This window comes from Procambarus clarkii, chromosome 66, assembly GCF_040958095.1.
Source record: "Procambarus clarkii isolate CNS0578487 chromosome 66, FALCON_Pclarkii_2.0, whole genome shotgun sequence".
NCBI lineage: Eukaryota > Metazoa > Arthropoda > Malacostraca > Decapoda > Cambaridae > Procambarus > Procambarus clarkii.
Genome location: NC_091215.1, coordinates 24,943,371 through 24,958,330, shown reverse-complemented (window position 1 = coordinate 24,958,330; position 14,960 = coordinate 24,943,371). Strand labels below are relative to the sequence as shown.

At 38.9% G+C, this 14,960-nt stretch overlaps 1 protein-coding gene across 4 annotated transcripts; it reads left to right on the top strand.

Moving 5' to 3' along the window:
- The first annotated feature begins 3,906 nt into the window (after window positions 1-3,906).
- On the top strand, window positions 3,907-13,247 carry LOC123769393 (protein FAM89A). Of its 4 annotated transcripts, none has more exons than XM_069309872.1 (4): window positions 3,907-3,960; window positions 5,479-6,299; window positions 8,063-8,315; window positions 8,795-13,247. In XM_069309872.1, exons 2-4 carry the CDS (start codon window positions 5,781-5,783, stop codon window positions 8,806-8,808), a joined length of 786 nt encoding a protein of 261 aa, XP_069165973.1. In that variant the 5' UTR covers window positions 3,907-3,960; window positions 5,479-5,780; the 3' UTR covers window positions 8,809-13,247. The 4 variants fall into 4 exon arrangements, with proteins under 4 accessions (XP_069165973.1, XP_069165975.1, XP_069165974.1 ...); XM_069309874.1 differs by having other exon boundaries at window positions 3,945-3,960; window positions 5,796-6,299; XM_069309873.1 differs by lacking the exon at window positions 3,907-3,960 and adding an exon at window positions 4,118-4,228 and having other exon boundaries at window positions 5,796-6,299.
- The last annotated feature ends 1,713 nt before the right edge of the window (window positions 13,248-14,960 follow it).

The window sequence follows — 14,960 nt, the reverse complement described above, 5'->3', positions numbered from 1 at the left end:
AAGGCCTAAATATGCACAGTATGCTAATATATAACACTATTAATTTATTTTTGAGAAAATTACTATTTTGATTGAACAACATGTTAAAATTGATGAATGCATTTGGGATCGACCACTGGATTGAATGGACTTGGTCGGAGGACGGGTTAACACAACCCTTCCTCGACTCAAGTTCATTACACCCAACGGTCGAGCCCACAGACGCATTCATAAATTTTTACATGCTGTTCATTCAAAACGGGAATTTTCTCAAATATAAATTAATATTATAATATATTAGCATATTGTGCATATATAGACATTGGTTAGGTAAGGTATTTAGGTTCTGTTGGCGATTATTTGTATATGTAGTACGTTAGTGAAGCATTTGCAGCATTGTGGTTCGAACAAAATCCGTCAGTGAAGCACTTGTTCCGGAAGTATTCGAACGTCATCAGTTGTGAGTCGTGTGTAAACCGTTTTTCATTCATAAACAGGGAGTTTGGCGGGCTTTAGGCATTGTATGTACTAGCTCTATCTAGAAATCCAACATTATGTTTGTAACTCATCTTGTATGTATGTATTTTTACCTGAATAAACATTTGATTTTATTTGATAGGGGTGGGAAAGGGGAGAAAAGAACGGAGAGGGGGATCTTAGGGGATAAATTTGGAGAAAAGAGAGGGGAATACAGAAAGAAAGATGAGAGAACAGATATATGGGGGGTTGGGTAGGATAGACCCTTATGTAGCCTAGTACCACAAGTTCAAGTATGTTTATTGAGACAAGAAAGAAATACATCTCAAAGGGATAAAGTAGCTTAGGCTATTTCTACCCCCCCCCCCCCCAACCTGGTACCACTCCTCGTAGCTCTGACATATAGTTACTTAAATAGCAGCTCATTGCTGTGTACCTAAGCTTGGTGATAATAAAAAAAGTGATGGCAAGGTTAATCCCAAGGATCAAGGATTAGAAATACCCTCATGAAAAGATTTTAAGCCGGCTTAATTTACGTCTCAAGAAGAGCGAAGAACAAGAGTTGAAGCAGCCTTTAACCGATATTATAAATTAGCCTCATATAATCTTTTCCCATGTGTGTTGCGCCTCATAAATCTGGGGTGTTTTCACATCATTCCGCAGGATGATGAGCTGAATGATTTTTTACCACTCCTCAGGATGATGAAGATCATTCCTGCTGAATGACTTTTTCATTAAGCAATGGTTGTTCGCGAATTTGTACAAGAAACATTTAGAGGGAAATGGATTGGACGCCGTGGACCAGTTGAATGGCCACCAGGATCTCCAGATCTAACACCTATGGATTACATGTTATGGGGGCACCTTAAACTAGTTTATAACAACCGTCCCAGAACAATATATGCGCTAAAGGATGACATAACAAGATCATTTGAAGTCATAAATCCAAATAATTCCTTGCTTAGAAATGTTCAAAGGTCTTACGTTGAACGCGAATGTATATTCGTGTTCAACGAATATGCATTCAAATAAAACATATGTATGGGGCAAGGCCTAACAGACGTTGTCACGGCTCGAATACGTATTAGCTACAAGTATCTCTGGCAGTTCGATTTGAATGGAGGATCATTGATGAAGTAAAGTGTGGGAATAAAGACACGAGCACACTATAGTTACATTCTGTATTGTGGAAAAAATTGAGCCATCTAGAGATAAAATAAAATTGACGCTACATGAAATGTTGGGTTGATTTAGGGGCGACGACGATCGTGGGATCTACATGAAATGGTATATAATCTTAGTGACACACTGGGGCATTACATCTTAGACTGAAAATTTCAATAATTTTTTTAGATCAATCTAAACTCACGTTGCATGGAATGGCAAACAACCCTTTTCAAATGATAATATATCTGAAATCCTTGCATTGTATCCATAGTTCGCTTGCGCCAAATAAATGACATATGAGACTAATGTATAAGCTGTATAATGTGAAGACTAATAATAATAAACAGCACCTCTTCAATTATCTTGTAATACCCCATATTTAAGAAAAGTTATGCATTAGCATAATTATTTATTATAAATGCATAAATACTGTAATTAAAAAAATGTTTGTAACTAGGTGTCATCATACTTATAAGGTGTATAGGTTAGATGTAATTTGTTAATGTAAAAATCTCCGCTGAGATCTGATTAAGACCATTTGTGCCCTCTGTAATCCTTTTTTGCGCTTCTCTTACAGGATGAGTATGGGGTGCATAATAAACTACCGCTCACAGGATGAGTATGGGGTGCACAATAAACTACCGCTCACAAGGATGAGTATGAGGTGCACAATAAACTACTGCTCACAGGATGAGTATGGGGTGCACAATAGCTCTCCATGTATCCTCATCTCCATGCGGTTCCTTGTTCTCCCAATCTATCCTTCCATGATTGAAGTCCCCCCATGATGAGCAGATGGGATCTATTTCTACAAGCAACAGAGGCTGCCCTCTCAATTATAGTATTAACTGCCATGTTGTTGTTGTCATACTCTTGCCTGGGTCTTCTAGCTGTCATTGGGTTGAGGGTTATATATCATTGCTACTACTATTCTTGGTCCTCCCATTGTCACAGTTCCTGTTATGTAGTCTCTGAATCCCTCGCAGCCCGGGATAGCCATCTCCTTGAAACTCCATTTCTTTCTCATTAGTAGGGCCACTTGCCTCCTCCCCTACCTTCCCTCTCTTTCCTTATAACTGCGTAGTCCTGGGGAAACACCGCATTCATTATGATTCATGAGAGTTTTGTTTCTATGAGTCCGATTACTTCTGGGTTCATTTCTTGTGCTCTTTCCCTTGGTTCACATGCCTTACTTGTAATCCCATATATATTCGAGTACATCACCCTGAAACTGACTCTCTTCTGTCCTTCCTCAGTTTCTGTTGACTCCCCTGAAGCAGGGGAAACGGGGAGGGTTCGGGATGGGAGGGGCCTAAGGAGGGGGACCTGGGGGATCTGGGGTGTACAGGGGCTGGTAGGATCTGGTGGTAGTGGAGGAGAGAGGGCTTGGGAGGGTGGGGCGTGGGTGGGAGGGTGAGAGGGGGAGGCTTAGGGGGGGGTCAGATGGGGTCTCACCGAGGTGGAGCTTGGGGGGGTATAGGGGAGGGCTTGGGGGATGAGGGGGAAAGGGGGCTTTGGGGTTGCAGAAGAGGAGGGAGGTCTTGGGGGGTGGGGGGGGGAAGGGAGAGCAGAGGGGGGGGGGTGAGGAAGGGAGGGCTTAGGGAAGTAGGGAAGAAGGGCGGGCTTAGAGGGGTGGGGGAGAATGGAGGGCATAAGGGGGTGGGGAAGAATGGAGGGCTTAGGAGGGTGGGGGAGACGGGAGGTCCTGGGGAGGGGGGGTGAGTGGGGGGAGGATGCCATAGGTGGGCAATTAATTGGGGGCTGGCAGGGGTTGGGGTAAGTAGGATGTCTATTGGGCGGAAGATGGGGGTGGTGCTCCTCTCCCTGTGGCTGTTAAACTTCTTGTGGAGGGTTCCCCACTCCCCTCTGGGATTGTAGGGTTTGGGGATATGGTTCCCTGACTCCTTTCTTTCTCCCTACGCTCCTACCTGTGTATTCACCTAGTTGTGCTTGCGGGGGTTGAGCTCTGCTCTTTCGGCCCGCCTGTCTACTGCCAATCAACTGTTACTAACTACTACTACTATTTCCCCCCCTCCCCCAGGAAGCAGCCCGTGACAGCTGACTAACTCCCAGTAGTTATGTGCTTGTGCGAATGGTTTTGCCGACACAGATTACATTAGATAAGGTGTAACTGTACATCGGCTGGCAACGCAAAGTACACTGCACTATAAAGATATCTACCAATATCTATGTTAATAGGCCTACTTAATGTCCCCCCACCCCCCTTATTGACCCCATTCTCCCCAACCACCCCACTTGCCACCTTGCCCACCTTCCACCGGGTTATCGAACGTGATGGCTGCGCGCCACGTTGTCCGAAACTGTTGTTGAAGTCGCGTATGTAGTACAGTGTTTGACAATGTACCCCTAAACCATTCATATATTTAAAGAAGAAATTAAATAACATAAAGAACTTTTTGTATCATCTAAATTATAAAAATATAATATATAAAAATGGTTATATTTTAATGTCGCAAGATTATTTCACACTTTATGATGAGTTTCGGAAAACAGAAGAATATGTAAACAACCACTGGAGGATGAGGGAGAATCAGTCTCAATATTTCTCGTATTTACAGCTGAATCAGCTCGTGCAACGACCTCTGTAGGTTTTCCATAGGCTTATCTACCAACATAGTAGAGATACATGTGGCTATGGTTATCGTCGCGATTGAAATTAAAAGCAGATTGTTGTGAAAACTAGTAAACCTGCGGCAGTGAAATACAATATGTTGTGCAGTAAAGATATTCGTCCACGTTAGTTCTGGACCTCCATAGTGTGTTGTGTGTGTGTAGAATCAGAGTCCAAATGTAGTAGAATAAGACTAAAAGGAGTAGGGTGTAATCTACTTGGCAGCTTGTGAGGTGTGTACAGAGTATGACTTCTGCATTCACTTTGCAGAAGTGCATAAAGCCATGAACTGCTTCACTCTTGGCAGAAGTGCATAAAGCCGTGATCTGCTTCACTTGGCAGAAGTGCATAAAGATGTGATCTGCTTCACTCTTGGCAGAAGTGCATAAAGATGTGATCTGCTTCACTCTTGGCAGAAGTGCATAAAGATGTGTCTGCTTCACTCTTGGCAGAAGTGCATAAAGATGTGATCTGCTTCACTCTTGGCAGAAGTACATAAAGATGTGTCTGCTTCACTCTTGGCAGAAGTGCATAAAGATGTGTCTGCTTCACTCTTGGCAGAAGTGCATAAAGATGAGATCTACTCTACTCTTCACTGCTCATGATGTGTTTGTAGAATAAGACATAACCTGTATGCTGTGATCTGTCTTACTCTTGGTAACCCGTGTTGTGTGTACACTAGAAAATTAGACACCTGTTCAATGGGATGAATACAGAGTTCATGCCCTATTATATACCAACCCAGAATATTGTGATTAATGAGTATTTTATGCTGTTTAAGGGCTGTTTCAGTCAAGCATTATGTATATACTGTACCATCAAATTGCTGCAGAGTTGGACAAAGTTATTCATTATGTATGACTGTGATACAGAACTGGTCATTGAAATGATTATGAACACTGGCAGCAACATTGACACTGACAAAAATGACACACATGGATTGTTTGCAATAATCATGAAGGAATTGATGCAACCACATCTTGATAAGGGCACATTGTATGCATACAACCCTCTGACCTATGCTTGAAGCAATCCAACAATCCCATGCCTCCTTAATTTGTTCCAAAAATCTACAATAAAATTTACAAAATAGCGTTTATCGAAGCCTTTTCTGAATCTCTACTTATACTATTCATATCCATTGTTTCGTGTTCTAGTTTGTGTTGATATATTTAGCTCCATTTATTTTTAAAGTTTACTAATGCATATTATTTTCCTTACAGATTTTGAAGATTCCTATATTCAAATTAAATTGTACAAACTGTTTCTTCTTTGTACAAACTGTTTCTTCTTGTAGTTTTTGTGAAAATAAATAAGATATGAAACATGTTAGAAAGGTCATTAATTAATTTTTCTGAAAGTAGTTGTGTAAATATGGGTATTCACTAATTTGTCATTGGCAGGGTTCAGGAGCTGTAAGTAGCAGTAATACTAATATATTATACTCTACCTCATTTCTTCTATACATCTGCTTTGAGTTGATCTTCATGTACTAAATCATTAATCTGATAATAAAATTGCAAAAATGACAACCATTCAGGGACTGCCACCTCTTCCCAAAAGTCTGAGTGGCCTGATCAACTTAGCTGGTCGACGGGAAGGTGCTGGTGGTGGTAGCAGTGGGGGTAGTGGAAGTGGTGTTGGAGGAGTAGAGAGATACAGTCCTCCAGTGAAGCCTAGTACTGAACGTTACAGTCCTGTGAGAGCTGACTCACGTACAGAGTCACGCATGGATTCGCGTCCTGAATCTGCTCGTTCCCATTATTCTGGAGTGGGATATGGTGCTAGTGCATTTGAACCATACTATGCTAATGGCTCCATGCAGGGATTCTCTCCCCGTTCATCACCCCGAAGTCATTCAACATCTCCACGAAATCCAAGTGGATGCACCTCAGGAAATAAAACTCACAGTCCAAGAGGAAGTCCTCCAGTTCCTGGTTCAATCTCTGGAAATAACCCAAGATTAAGTCCTGCACACGGGCCTACCAGGCAACGTAGGCCTTCCACTCTAGACTCACAGCTGGCTGTGCTAAGGAAGGAAATGGTGAGTTCTAATAATAGACAAATTTTATTGATAGTCTATTAGCACATTTTTTAAAATACTGTATTAATAATTGCATATACAGTAACCTGATCTCCACTCACAGTTTCTACATAATGATTCTGCATGAACTGCTTAAACACTGCTGGCTCTAAACCTTATTCATTGCCAACACAAGATTTCCTTTTGAAACCAAAGCAGTAAGACTCCCTCTCAGCAGCACATTTCAGTAACTTTGTGCTTTTGCCTGCATATGTCTGAAACAGTGCTGATTCCAATGCCATACTCAAATCACTTGCACCATTATCCAGCTTTCCAATCAATCTAATTTTTTCCTGAATAGGTATAACATCCCTCTTCTTCTTTTCTGATTGAGCATGACTAATGCTGCTACTGTAACATCTTTCCTAATTAAAACTAATCAAAATAATTTTTTTTAACATAATAGCTATACTTTTATGCAAGGCTAACCAGCATACTGTATGTACACTTTCTTCTGTCCTTCATGAGTAGGGTTAGAGATATGATAGTGTATGGATGTACTAGTTGTTTCAGAAAAAAATGGAAAACACATAGACTAGTTATGGTGGATGAAAAGTATTTACATCCCTACCCAACCTGAATTTACCTGAGGGCCACTAGTACTAATGGCTTCGTCAGGGACAGGAAGTTGGCGGCTTGTCAAAGGTTCCTCCATTTGCCCTGATGATCTTTTCCAGTTGAATTTTAAAATTTAAAAGTTTTTTGAAGTATGAATGCTCTAAGGCCAAAAACTGATGTAGTGATAAAAATTCAGTCATTTCATGACAAAAATCATTTGTCAAAATCACAAATTTGACTTGGTTCCTTTTTCTATTTGTGGGTCCTCAGGTATGTTAGGTTTGGGCAATTTAGTAAATGAGTTTAGTATGTTGTGAATGCTTGAGAGGACGGGCTGCACAACCACCTTATTCCACCTGAATCAAAGTGCCATCGATCTTAACATCTCTTACTATGTCTCATTAAACAAACACTGTATAGTACAGGATTTAATTTATACCATCTGTTTTATATTATTGTAAAAATGTTTTATATTATTCGAATAACACTTGGTTTTAATGATTGTGCTGCTTGATGACTAATTGGTTAATATACTCCATTTAACCTACCCAAATTGTCAACCCATGTCTTGCTATTTTCAAACCATACTGTTTGTTGACCAACTTGTATAATTGCTGATTTCTGCCACGTTCGCTCCTTCTTTTCTTTTCTTCTTTCTGCACAATTTATACTTTAATCTCAATTAGTATTAAGTTTTAGTCTATGTGGGGGGTTTTCCCCACACCTTGCGTATGAGGGCTTTAGGTATTGGATGTACTGGTTCTATCTATAAATCCAACATTATGATAATAACTCATCTTCTATGTATGTACATTTGCCTGAATAAACATTTTGATTATAATTTTTGATTTTTTTTTAATATTGATGCGGTCAGCATTTTTATTGATTTCCCCACCAGTGTAATGGTAAATTGATATACAGTAACAAGAAATTTGTCATTACTCTTATCCAGAGAGACTGGTAAATAAAAACTTGGCTAATTAAAGTCTCACTGTATTTGGCAATTTTAGATTGGCTCATAAGGCTGTTACAAGATCAAAGTAGAACAAGTTTATTCATGAATTTCCAAAGCAAAATTTTAGGTTAGTTTGTAGTCGTGAACTCACAAATACTCTTTACCCTCAGAGCACCTTATATTTTACATTTCTCCCTTAATCTATTTTCAGGTTGGCCTGCGTCAGCTGGATATGTCTCTTCTGTGTCAGTTATGGTCACTTAATGAGTCCATTCAAGAATTTAAACAAATTATAACTGAGCGTGCAGCTACAGGTTTAGACTGGGGTGGTGGAGATACTTCAGCAGAAGATACTGATGATTACTATGGAATTCCAGTAAGGCGTCCAAACCCCTACCTTCATCCTGTGCCCGAGCAGTATCCACAGCTGTCCCCATCCTCCTCAGAATCTAGCTTGGAATATGGTAACATCTAAACTGTGCATTAAATGTTTTACAGTATTAAAGTTGCAATAATTACTTCAATTGTTGATTAATTATTTAAAATATGGTCCTAATTTTATTATTATAGTACAGTATATAGATGAATATTGTGTGTAGCAGTATTGGCATTTAGTACCATTATAAATTACATTTTTTATGTTAATATTAAATATGAGAAATGGATAAATTTTGAACGGGAAATTGTAATTACAGTACTGTATTTTTCTTGAATTTTTAGGTTTAGCATTTTTTATTGTAGAAACTATTATAGTTATGCATTTTGTAAATAATTTGGATACATTATCTGTGCAACTAACTCCTGAACCCTGTCATTTTTTTCCATTCAGTATTGATACTTGACTGTGTTAGTGTTGTAAGAACTAGAAGCTTTAAATGTTGAATTAGATTAGTAATAATAGTGTTAGTTGTTAGTAATTATTTTATTAAATTCAATGGAACAGGAATCCAGAAGTGACAGTATGACACAAAGGGCAAGGAATGTTCCCTCCTGGCTGGAGGGTTCTGGTAGTGGCCAGCCGGGTGTGAAATTCAAACCAAGTGTTTTAATGCAGCCTAGAACTGTTATTTATGTAATGAGCCCTAAAGAACTTAAAATGGCAGCAATGGCAGTATTAGAGAGAGAGACATTTTTGAATCCAAATATGAAGGCTACTGAGCAAGTGAATGTATTGAGTGAAAATGCTGGTGCAACTTGTGTGAACGAGATGCAACCACCACAAGATGACATGACCAAGTAAAGATCTTTTAAATATTTTAAACTATATTTATTAAGAGAGTGACAGTGTTATTTTTAGACATTTTTAAGTTTGTACTGTTGTGCAGCTTTTATTTTTACATAACATTGTATGTGCAATATATTTCTTTGCAATAAGAATCATCGATTTACCATTTTATAGATTTTAATATAGTATCATAGACAATATTGTATTATTTTTAGTATTTTATGTCAGTCAGATCTAAAGCATTTGCTGAAATTTTATAGTAACCTAGTTAATATTTCTTAGATGAAGACATGGATGTAATCTAACCCCATTGTGCCAGAAATCACGATAGAAACCTTGGCCCAAAAGGCTTTAATCATTGAAGATGCATCATGTATGCTTTTCTGTTTAATTCTCAGGAAAAATTGGCTGTGTACAATAACTATTATGGCACAAAATCAGCCCAGAAGTATGAAAGGCAGTCAAACTGTCATGAACATCTCTGCATCTATCAATGGCTACACTGTAGCCATTGATAGCAAATCAAAATCACTTTAATTGAGCAGCTATACCGTTCTTGGCATGATGGGTGATTAAGAACGATACTAATACATTGCATAAATATAGGATGTATTTTGTGGGCTGTTTTCATATAGTATGAAAATTCTAATCCCAATAATTCATTATTCTGAGAATTTCCAAGAGGGGTCTCCTCAGTAACTCTCCAAACTATTGAATTGGGGCTGCAAAGCCTAAGGAAATTACAAAAGGGGCCTCTTGAGGCAAACCCAAGCCTACCCTCTACCTATTGTACTCCATACACTGGTTTAATTTGCATTGTGCTTCAGTGGTCCATTGCCTTATATGGGGGAAATTTCAGGTCATTCCCTTTCCCAGCAGAGTTAGTCTGTGAATACTGTAGCCAGACTTCTGCCAATCCCAGTATTTAGGCCTATAGATGCTTCAAATTGGGACATTTCAAACAACCCAATGGACAGTCTCTTCCCTCTGGTCTTTCAGTGGTTGGTAGACAAGGTTTTCTGCTTCTGGCTTTGATATATTTGGCCATTTGTAGGTGGCCCTTTTTGACTCTGCCTGGAATCAGTGACTTCTGGTCCACATGGCACTGTTTCCTGATTGTGAGGCTTCTGGAGTAGATGCTTTGTAGAGAGCTATATTCAGGCCTTGTCTCCCAGTGGCTTTGGTTTGGTCTTACAGGCTTTGTGCAGTTACCCAAGGCTTGGCAGCTCCAGTGCTATACTGTATCTCAAGAGGCTACAGAGTGGCCCTACCAGAAAAGGGGGTTTCATTATTCAATCCTTATAAGTTTCACTTACTGAACAGTTTACTTTAGCTATTCTCTTTTGGCACTAAGAATTGCATTTTAAGTGACATTGCTTTGTTATCTGGATTCCCATTTTCTTGACTCGGGTTTACTGGAAGGCAAATGCAGTACAGTATCTGGTTCTTCACCCCTCACTTTGGAAAATCACTTGAGAATCAATGGGAGCATACCCATTTATATGGAAAAAAACAAATGCTCATATAATTTTGTCCACATTAAACACCATTATAGGTACTTGTAGCCATACATTCAATAACAAAAAAAGTGGAAAATTATACAATATATTCATGATGTATTCTTTAATTAAACTAGAATTCCAGTTTTTGGACATCCAGACATAATGGTTAATTAGGATAGTTGGAGTTACACTGTAATGAACTTGACTGTAGCTAATCATCTTTGTTCCATTGTGGTTTTTGTTATAGAAATTGATGTGTATATTTGACCCTTATTGGAAATCCTATTATAGCAAAACTTTTATATGAGTGCCCAATAATTTAAATTGTACAACATGCACTCAAAGCATGCTCACCTGTCCACACAAAGATAATCATGATGCAACCTGTCCTCAGACCAAGTCCATTCCGCCCAGTGCTCGACCCCAAAGACACATTCATCAATTTTAATATGCTGTTTTCAAAATAGGAATTTTCTAATATAAATTAATAGTTATATATTAGCATACTGTGCATATTTAGGCATTGCTTAGGTTAGATGTTTAGGTTCTGTTAACAATTATTTGTACTTGTGGTACGTAGGTGAAGCATTTGTTCCAACCACAATGCTGTAAAAAGTCGTCAGCGAAGCACTTTTTGAGATGTTCGAACGTCGTGAGTTGTGTGTAAACCGTTTTTCATTCATAAACGGTGCATGGAATGGACTTTGACTTTTGTTTACGAGGATGGGCTGCATGATTTGGTTCACTCCTCACACCCACTCACTCTCTCACTATTTCACCCTGCACACACACACTTCCCCCATTCTCTCTCCCACTTTCACATCCATCCTTTTGTTTCCTCGTAAACTAAAGTTGTTGCAAATCCCTATATATTTTTTCTTGGTTTGTGATCATATTATTAAAAATTACTATCTAAACCTCAGGACATCCATGTAGAACTTCACCATGACTGGCATTGTAACCGTATTCCAATTTTTGTTTATAAAGCACATTTTTAGATAGCACTCTTGTTTTTTAGAAACTTAACATTCATGTTTTCTATATACAAGGGCACCTGTACAGTATTTTGTATTTACAATACAGTATATTCCTTTCAGAAATAAAGCATTTATATATTTGTGACCTAATAGCTGCCTTTTAACTTAAAATTCAAAATAATATTTGTATTATATACATAATTTTAAGCAACATTTTGTTTTGCGTGTTATCAGGCCTTTATTCCTGTGTCTGACTATTTCCCAAGAATAAATCCCAGTGTCCAAAAATCTAGTGTTGCAGTTTCCAGGTTGTTGCTTAATGGTCAGCAGAAATTTGTATCTTCAGTTTATTAATTTTATGTACAGTATGCATAAATGTATTATCAATTTACATTCCCATATTAGGACATTCCATTTTTTAATAAATAAGAAAATCACTAAGTTTAAAACCTGTGTGCTACATTGTAGAAATTGCATTTCAACACATTCTTTTTCATGTTTGTGAGAACAATTACTGTATTCCAGTATTCTTTACTGGCATACATCTACTCATGATATATAATGCTCCAGAAGTTGAGCATCTAAAATATAAAGACAAAATTATATATTCAGTACAATAGTCATTTTTTATTGAATAAAAAATCAAGCCAGAAATCCTTTTTTTTTTTTTTTTTTTTTGCTATTGGACAAGAAATTTGAAATTTGTTACGAAACCTCATCACTCCCTCCTTACCATACACCATGTAATTATTTTGCCTTGATTAGAAAACAAATTCTGCCATAAATCAGAACAGTCTGGGGAAAATATATGCATTTTTGACATTCTTGGATTTAAATACTGTACCTACAATGGGTTTGGCCTTAACTACGTTGTATTTTAGATGCTCAGCTGTACAACTTTCAATACAGTATCAGGTCCCAATTCCGAAAGTGGAAAAGTTGGCAAAATTTACCGTGATACCATTTTACTGTACAGTCGACAAGAAAATACTGTACCTTTCTCTGCTCAGAATTATTGAGCGACTCAAAACAGGGCGATTACTTGAAGTTTCCCTTCATAAAAGGTAATGGGGGGTCCTAAACCTGAAACAAACTCCTGAGGATGCTGACATACTTAAAATTATATACCTGTGCATCTTTCATTTTATTCATTCCACTTGCCACATAATTAGTACGTTTAATTCTAGTTATATGGCAACAATTCTAAAGAATCTTGATTTCATATACAGTACTGTATAGAGATAAAAATTTTCTTGTTTACATTAGTCACTAAAATTTATATTAGAACAGTTGACATTAGCTATTACAGTTTTCATTATCTATTATTGTTTACATTACTGGATATCAGAAGTTAAAGTTAAAGGTTCCAAAAATGAATGCAGGTTAAGATTTGTTTTTAAGATCGCTAACAAAATTTTGTTAAATCTTAACTAGAATAATTTGTTCTTTGTCAGTAGCATAGCAATAACAAGTTAGCCAATATATAAAGTATGATTGATAAGGGAATACTCCATTATATCTTGGCTGATACTCTGGCCACATTCATATTTATAGTTACTGTAATTAGCTAGTACTGTTTACTGTATTACCAAATGACTATCAGCAATCAATATGTACAAGAAAAATATTTATTGTTGATGTTTATAACAATATAACATTGTACTGTGTATGTAAATATAAAACTACAGTTTACAGTTACTTTCATTGAACATCTCTGCCTGAGTGACAGACCTGCTGTATTTGTGTTAATATCCATCATAATATCCGAGCTGAAGATATTGTTCATGAGGAAGGTATCAGGAACTTAAATTTTCAAGTTTATGAAGCTATGTTTAGCACGCCGGTCGGTCGGTTGGAGCGGACAGCACGCTGGACTTGTGATCCTGTGGTCCCGGGTTCAATCCCGGGCGCCGGCGAGAAACAATGGACAGAGTTTCTTTCACCCTATGCCCCTGTTACCTAGCAGTAAAATAGGTACCTGGGTGTTAGTCAGCTGTCACGGGCTGCTTCCTGGGGGTGGAGGCCTGGTCGAGGACTGGGCCACGGGGACACTAAAGCCTCGAAATCATCGCAAGATAACGCCAATCGCCAATTCTTTCAGGATTTTGCTAACTGTTTTGCCATTCTATGTATGAACCTTCTCTTGTAAGAAAAGGTTCATTCTATGTATGAACCTTCTCTTGTAAGAAAAGATTCATTATATGTATGAACCTTCTCTTGTAAGAAAAGATTCATTATATGTATGAACCTTCTCTTGTAAGAAAAGGTCTAATAGTGCAGGAGCCTCTGGAGGGACGGAGTCAGGACAATGGATGGGAAGAATCTGGAACACAACTGCAAGAAAAATGACAGGTTGGATAACAAGAACTTTTCACACTAGAGATGCTATACCGATGATGATACTTTTCAAAACGCTTGTGCTATCTAGAGTGGAGTACTGCTGCACAATGACAGCCCCTTTCAAAGCTGGAGAAATTGCTGACCTAGAGAGCGTGCAGAGATCCTTTACTGCTAGAATCCACTCAGTAAAACATCTAAATTACTGGGACCGACTAAGAGCCCAAATCTGTACTCCCTTGAGCGCAGGCGGGAGAAATACATAATAATTTACACGTGGAAAATAATTGAGGGGCTGGTCCCAAACCTGCACACAGAAATAACACCACATGAGACCAGAAGACATGGCAGGATGTGCAGAATACCCCCATTGAAAAGCAGAGGTGCAACAGGTACTCTGAGAGAGAACTCTATCAACATCAGAGGCCCGAGACTGTTCAACACGCTTCCACTACACATAAGGGGCATAACTGGCAAACCCCTCACAGTGTTCAAGAGAGAACTGGATAAGCACCTCCAAAGGATACCTGATCAACCAGGCTGTGACTCATACGTCAGGCTGCAAGCAGCCGCGTCTAACAGCCTGGTTGATCAGTCCAGCAACCAGGAGGCCTGGTCGACGACCGGGCCGCGGGGACACTAAGCCCCGGAAGCACCTCAAGGTAGCCTCAAGGTAGGTAGGGGCAGAACCGTCCACCTGGGACCCCACGAGCAAAGGTGGCTCATGAAGGGCCCCAACCTGCAGAGAACATGCCCCCTGCAAACACTGCATGAAACATAAATAGTGCCCCCAAAACTGCTCTCACATAACCGTGGTGACTTTTTAAATAGTATGAAGGACAAGGAAAGAAGCCTACATCACCTGCTGAGCCCAGAGTCTCAAGAAAGGAAATAGACAGCAAACAAAGCAGGCTTTACCTCTGAGCCAGCAACTCATCCTTAGTGAAATTGCAGCTGTCCCCAAAGATACCTTCACTAAAGACAACATGATGTGCAGCTGACAAAGGCAACAAAAAATGTGGATGAAGCAGGGAGAAGAAAATGCAAACACAAACAGGTGTAAGGGCA